Source organism: Montipora foliosa, chromosome 3 (assembly GCF_036669935.1).
Source record: "Montipora foliosa isolate CH-2021 chromosome 3, ASM3666993v2, whole genome shotgun sequence".
In the NCBI taxonomy this organism is placed as follows: Eukaryota; Metazoa; Cnidaria; class Anthozoa; order Scleractinia; family Acroporidae; genus Montipora; species Montipora foliosa.
Genome location: NC_090871.1, coordinates 43179942 through 43187441, shown reverse-complemented (window position 1 = coordinate 43187441; position 7500 = coordinate 43179942). Strand labels below are relative to the sequence as shown.

The 7500-nt window shown below is 38.5% G+C and overlaps 1 protein-coding gene across 1 annotated transcript in view; it reads left to right on the top strand.

Annotated features, from left to right (window-relative positions):
- Positions 1 to 651: 651 nt before the first annotated feature.
- The window catches only part of LOC137995913 (uncharacterized), a 14873-nt gene continuing 8024 nt past the window's right edge, over positions 652 to 7500 (top strand). Inside the window, exon 1 of the mRNA XM_068841365.1 lies at positions 652 to 1519. Coding sequence (XP_068697466.1) covers positions 652 to 1519 — 868 coding nt within the window. The remainder of the gene's footprint in view (positions 1520 to 7500) is intronic.

Below are 7500 nucleotides of genomic sequence, written 5' to 3'. Positions count from 1 at the left end.
GTTGAATATTGAGGTAAAAAACAAATCGAAAGCAGTTTAGCGTTGTCTGTACTCTTATTATGCCCATTGCAATGATATTCGTCATCACAGTGGTCAGAATTTGTTGCGTACCGATCGATCGACGCACGCGACTGCTCCACGTGAGTCCACAACATTTTGAGCACTGTGATGACGAATATCATTGTCGATAAGAGTACAGACAACGCCGAACCACTTTCGATTTGTTAAAAAGACAACGCTGAATCCATTTCAATTTGTTAATTATAGCCACTGAAATGCAATAAACTTTTAGGCTTCTTCTGACAAGGAATGCATCAACCTTCACGTGTGAAATGAACTTGGAACTTCGTGGAAATAAAAGAAAATTCACTTACTTCTTTCACCATACTTGAATGATGGTGTTGTTTTCCTTCTATTGTCTTTCTTTGTGTTATTCATTGTGTCTAAAGACAGAGGCAATATCTAAACAGAAAAGGCCAAATATACCACGGGTCACCGACTCACCGACCTCAAGACAAAAGTTCTTTTCGCCTGCTCGTTTCTCCCGCCAAACCAAACTCCGTGTCCCGTATGTTGCCAAATAAGGAAATGCAAAAGATCCCGACTGTACTGGATGTCAGCGGAGCATGACCAAAAAACATACCAAAAAACATGGCGGACGATAATGAGGATACTTCTTCGGCAAAAAAGCTAAAGAAGGGTAAATTGCGTGGACCTTACAACCAGTATCTTTCTCAACCAGGATTAAAGATACCTCGAACAACCTTGCGACATTGGCCGCAGAACTTTTCGACATCCATTGCTTTGCCGTCGGATGACCTTAGCACGGAGTCAATAAGTAATAATGACGCTTCACGACCGAGCGACTTCACACATATGGAAATCGGTGAACCATCACACAGTTTGTTAAGCCAGACTGCAGTTCCTTTCGAAACGGATGACTGTGAGAGTTATTTTAGTCAATACGAGGACTATGATCACGAGCCGAGCGACCAATGCAACCCATTGGATGGACTTCTTAAGCCTTCAGAACTAGCCGAAGTAGTTGAGGAACATGAACAAGAAGGCATCGAAGATTACCTTATGGCTTTTGATTCTGAGGAGAGTGCTGCTAATGGAAACACTGACGAGCAAGGGAGGGGATCTGCAAATGTTCCCTTATATAGTGGGGCACCCATCACTGTGGCAGTCAGTATGTTGTTAATTATTTCGTTTGCCATTCGACACAGTCTAACTGGACTCACTCTTGTTGATTTGTTGACCTTAGTCAGCCTTCATTGTGCATTGCCAAATCAATGTGCATCTTCAATGGATCTGGTGAAGAAATTTTTTATGAAATTAAAGAACCCCATCCAGTTTCACCATTATTGTTCTTTTTGTATGGAGTATCAAGGATTGTCTTTAGCAGATGACAAACTGTGTAAAAACAGAAGCTGCTTGAAAGATCGCAGCAAGAAAGAAATGTCTTCATACTTCATCATCATTCCACTTATTTGCCAGCTTAGGGACCTTATTCAAAGTAAGTGTTCTAAATTAATACATCTTACATTGCATAATGTACTTCTATCTGTCATAAATTCTAATTTACGGCCATTGTCGTTAACAGCTCTCATGAACTTAAAGTGCCCATGTCACCATTTTTTTTATTTTCTCATTCAAAAGTCCACATTAAAATACGAGCTTCTGCGAAAAAAATCTTCAATTTGAACAAAACGCAAATTTTTTATGATTATTTAAAAACGCTGAAATTAACCGCCATTTTGGCACACCACTCGTATTAGTCTTCTCACGGTCATAGAGGACTTGTGACGTAGGTTAAGGAACACTTGACCTCAGAAGTATACAGGCTTGAGAAGACTTGAGAGGTTTTTGACCGAGAGTTTATCGAGTAAAAGGTCAAGAATGCCCGAAAGATGTGTTGCTGCACGATGCGACAACACAGCAGACCCCACAAAAGGAATTAGTATGCACAGATTTCCTTTTCTGAACTCTGAAAACCCCATTGCACAGAGACGAAGGAAAAAATGGATCGACTTCGTCCTTTCGAAGAGGAAGAACTGGGTGCCCGGGAAAACATCTTCATTGTGCTCGATGCACTTCAAAGAGGAAGATTTTCAGTTTCGTTTGGACTCGAAAATGAAACGATCGTTGAAGTCTGACGAAATTGGGATTTGTGTGTACCCTTCGATTCACGCTGGTACAGAAGTGGAAGAAGCCCCTACCAAGCGAGGAAGACGAATGGTGAGTTTTATTGTAATTGTGTGAAATATTTATCTCCACGTGTTGCGATTGTCCATTGTCGAATAAGAAGTTCTCCTTAAAAGCCACTTTTGGAAAAAAATGTGTGGTTTATTGTTCTGGTTTAGTACTGCTGCTTATGCATTTCCTTTCGCAGTTAGTGAGATCTGCCAAGGCTCGGTTAAAGACATTAGACACGGAGGCTGATCATGAAACTTCAGTTTCGGCGCATTCGACATCGCTGTCATCTTCCGACGTGATACCGTCAAGTAGTCAAGAAGTAAGATAGTTGTTGATGTATACCAAAAACCATGATCATAATTTTGGAGAAATAACAGCGAGGGCAACATATGTTTTAATGAAAATGCTTTTCACATATGTTTTACAGTGTGACCTACCAGTAGATACTCCAGTTTCCCCAAATGCAGTGGACTCCAGTGCTACATGTAGCACTTACGAGGTAAAGCTCTTGATGTGAAATCTTACACTGTGCGATGAGCATTATGCCCTCATATATTGTTATTTGACATATAAATTAGTTGTAATATATTTTAAAGTTTATTTTGTTTACATTTCATTATCTAAGTAATGTATTTTAATTTATTATAATAGCTCAGGGAGCAATTATTACAGAATGCAGGGCCACTTCGTTCCACTTGTTTTACATGTGTCAAAATCCTTTGAAGATTGAAGTACAAAACAATAGGCACTTTTGTTATTCAATGAGATATAAATAAGTGGCCTTGTATTCTGTAGTTTAGCCACCAGTCTGTAGGTTAGATAACTACAACAGCAAAAAAAACTAATAAAAACTTTTTGGATGTTACATTATAGCCATTTAATTATTATTTTGCAGGAAGATGTTACACAGATGACTGAGGGTGCTGGTGTTGATTTAGGACTACAGTCTGATGCTAGCATGCAAATGGTACAGTGCTGTATGCATTTCTCTAAAAATGTTATACTTAGTTGAAAGAAATGTCAGTTTAACAACCAAGGTTGCTAATTATTCCAAACTTTTCTAACATAGGGGACATCCACGCAGGCCCTTGCTGATGACCTATTAAAAGTAAACAGTATCCATCGAGAGAATGAAGTTTTGAAGAGGCAGTTGAATGGTGCAAGAGAAGCCCTCAAAAACTGTAAAGGCCAAAAAAGGCAGCTCAAGCGTAAAGGTTTGTAAGAATGACACTTCTAAATGCTTGAGAGGAATTTTAAATTTTTGTAATGTCTTGAAATTAATAACAAAACTATTTTTATTCCCAGTTGACCGACTGACACATGAGCTTCAAGCCCTCAAGTGGGAAATGGCTAGAGAAGAAGAGCAGGATCAGGAGTCGGAAATTGACGAGGACTTCCTTGGCAGTGACCAGGATGAGGACGATGACGCTGACACCATCGAAGAAGAACCTGACTTTTCTTGTGGATACCAAGAAGGGCTTTCCAGTGAGAGTGCAGAGGATAGCGAAACAGAGGATGAGGAGACACAAATGAAAAGCAAGAGGTACACACAAACATTAGAAACTGGATAAGCAATAATATTATTGGAGAAACATTCATGTGTACATGTATTAAGGAAATGTATAGTGCAAATGATGAGTAATGAACAACCATCAGATTAACTTTCTTCCTGGTTTGCATTTTTTTTTTGGTTGGCAGGATCCCCCTATCAAGTTCCTATCACGACATCAGAACAGAGCCTAAGTACATAGTGTTCTTGTCAAAACTGCTGCTGCTCTTTCAGTTCTGCCATGTTTGTCGCACAGGAAGGAAGCCTGAGATAACAGCAGAGCAGACTGGAACTGGGATAGTGATTAAAACGGTCTGTACCAATTCCAGTTGCAGAAAGGAGTTCATTTGGACCAGTCAGCCTTTTATGCCAGGCACTAAGATACTTGCTGGTAACTTCCTAATATCTATGGCCGTGCTTTTTGCTGGTGGATCTTTTACAAAAGTTAGACAGATCTTCTTGCACATGGGTCTGGCTTGCACTTCATTCAGCACATTCTTCCGACATCAACGGGTAAATGATCATTGTGAAAGAAAAAAAAAAAAACCTTATTTTGAGCAGTCTGTAAACGGTCAGGTGTCGTACCAGCTGGAGCCAGTTTAAACAAGCCATTAGGCTACAACCTGTTTAGTGCTCTCTTACCAAGTAATTCATACAATGTAGAAGGGAATTTTTCGCCATGAAAGAAATATTTTCCAAATGTTGTTTTCACTTTCTTAGATAAATCCAGGGGTGAGCATGAATGAGACTTAAATTCCTTATGATAAGCATTACATGTGTCCTTATTGGTAAAAAGTCACCCAAATACACACAATTCTGTCAAACCTGAGGCAATCTGAAAATGTCAAATAACCCTGCCAAATATGAAGAACTAATTCAACAATACTTGTGTTCAATCCTAGACATAAGTGCACTTCTTTATCCAAAAAGACTGAAAATTTTATATCACACGACTGAATACGTAATTCGTTGATTATTGTTTTAGAATATGCTGATTCCTACTGTGCACTTGTTTTGGAAGAGGTATCAAACAAACCTGTTGTCTCGTCTGAAAGATATGGGAGGAATAACACTGTCAGGTGATGGGCGCCATGACAGCATGGGTCATTGTGCCAAGTATTGTGCATACACAATCTTCTGTTGCACATTACCAAGCATCATCCATTTTGCACTTATACAGGTATGCTAATAAGTTATGACTTAAGTTTGTGCTTATAGAAATACACATGCATATGATTATATCAACTTGAACATTTCAAAGGGTAGAATGTGTAGTTCCAGAAAATATCCATACCCACCCCAAGGAAGGTTAATGGAAATTCCAAGGGTGAGGGAGGTTTCAAAAGCTCAATTTTTTGAAGGAAAGTGTGACATAAAAATGGAATTTCTAGAGGGGTGGGGGGTTCAAGCTAAAAAATCTTTAGTGGGAGGGGTATGGATATTTTCTGGAACAACACAATGTACAGACTGACGCCTACTTGAGATGGAACAATAGCTCTGTGTGTAATGAATCTTATACCATTGGTGCATGATATGTGGTGGCATAAATGCAGGATATATTGTAAACAAAACTATTGTTAGAGCAAGATTCTTTCGAATGAGACTGGATCATTCTTGTATCCTAGTGTTTTATTTTGCTATTACTACCATAAGCCCCTTTTGTCTAAAATTTTAAACCTTTCCTAATACTGTTTTAGAATGCATGTTCAGTTCTGAACTTACCCTTTTTCTATTTTTGTTGTCAGAGAAATCAAGCTGGAAGCTCCCCTGCCATGGAGTTTATGGGCTTCCAAAAATGCATGGACTTTCTGGTGGGATTTGGCATTGTAATTGCAGCCTTTATTTCCGACAGGCATACCCAAATAGCAAGTCACATGAAGAATGTTTTATCACATATAACGCATTACTTTGATCTCTGGCATCTTAAAAAGAGTATGATCATTAATAATTATTATTCTGTTGAATATTATCTGCATTGTTATCTTTGTATTTTATTAAGCAAGAAAAGGGCGGAGACACTTCACAGCTCTTTGTACTATTGGCAAATTTTGTCTCTAGCTCTTGCAATTAACTGATAACCCCCCTCCACTCACATTTCCCCCAAAATGTTAGACTAAGTTGCTTTCTTCATGGACAATGTAGAATAAAATCTCAATCATTTGAATAAGAATATAGAAAAATTCAATACTGGGAGAATTGAAAGTTGTTCTAACTTGTGTTTAACTGTCTCAACTACTTTTATCACTTATTGCAGTGTTTTACAATCGTAGTTTCCATAGTATCTGCAGTGATCTATTTGAACCTCCCACACATTTTACACAGGAAATACTCTATGTCCATTGGGCAAATCCTCATTTCAATCAAATCCTAAAGGGCAAGCTGCAATTAGATTATGCTTCCTTATGGTATGTATTGATGTTGCTCATATTTCTTTTAATTTTGACAGAGATCACCAAATTACTTAACAAACTAACAAAAGAAAAGGGAATGAAGAACTACAGCCATGGGTTAAGCCCTGTGAGAGGCACTTGTACTGGAGTGCAACATCCACACTAGATGGGAATGGAAAGGTCATCTGGGCTAAGTTTAAGTCATTCCTTAGCCATATCATTAATAGGCACACTAACTTGGATGACCCACTTTTTAACAAGTGTGCACATGGAGACATCCCTGATCGCAAATGGATTGATCCAGGTATTGTTTATTTCTCTTGCTATTTGATATGACTTTTTTCTCAAAATTCCTTGCCTAAATTCCATTGATTTTGCAGAAATATTGTAAATTTTATCAACTTGCAAACACATAAATGAACTCTTCAAACAAGTATTAGCCAATTTTAAATTTTGCCACAGTAAACCTAACTGGTTAATGTTTATGACATGTATTTATGGTTATTAGGTAATAAGTACCAGTATTATTATTTCAGAGCATACAGTGTACGATAAAGTAAAGAAGGCCCTCACTTCTGACAGTCTGAAAAAGGGCATCATTCAAGCTTCCCCAAGTGCACAAACTGATGGTCTGGAAGGCTTCCACTCGGTGTTGAACCAGTTTGCACCAAAGATAATTGCTTATTCCTATCTTGGAATGTACTGCAGGTGTGAGAAAAAAAATTATCTTTAATAATGGTTATGCTGTAGTGGTTTATCGACGGTGGTACATGATTTTTATCCCAACAAACCCCTTAGTAGCAAAGGTACAGTGTACATGTTTGGTCATATTTTCATCAGTTGTATTGTTTATGTCTTGTAGGCACATTTTGGCTGCCCTGCATTTCAACTACAACCTTCACAGAGAAGACAAAGTAAACCAAGATGACAGTGTCTCAGTCAAAGTAACCTACCCGAAGTTCAAGAATGGGGAAGGAACTGTCAGAAATAGGAAAATTGAACAGAACTTTGGTATTTATGAATTCTAACATGTTACCTCATGATGTCTTGTGATTGATCGATGCTGCAATTGTACGAAAAAACACAGAAGTCATTCACTGTTAATGCTCGTCCCAAACCCCAAGCAAGCATCTGTAGACTGACTGAAATAGCTACACTGTGTGCTAATTGTTGTTAACAATTTCCAGATTATGTTGGTGAACTTTTCCAGTTTTTTCTGGCCCTAAGCAAGCAGCAACTTCGGGAAACGTGCAATGAATTGCAAACTATGGTTCCACCGCCCATGAACACCATGCTCGATAAGCAACCCCAGGAGGAGGCCATAAGGAAACAGAAAGAACGCTCAAGCATGGTTTCAAAGGA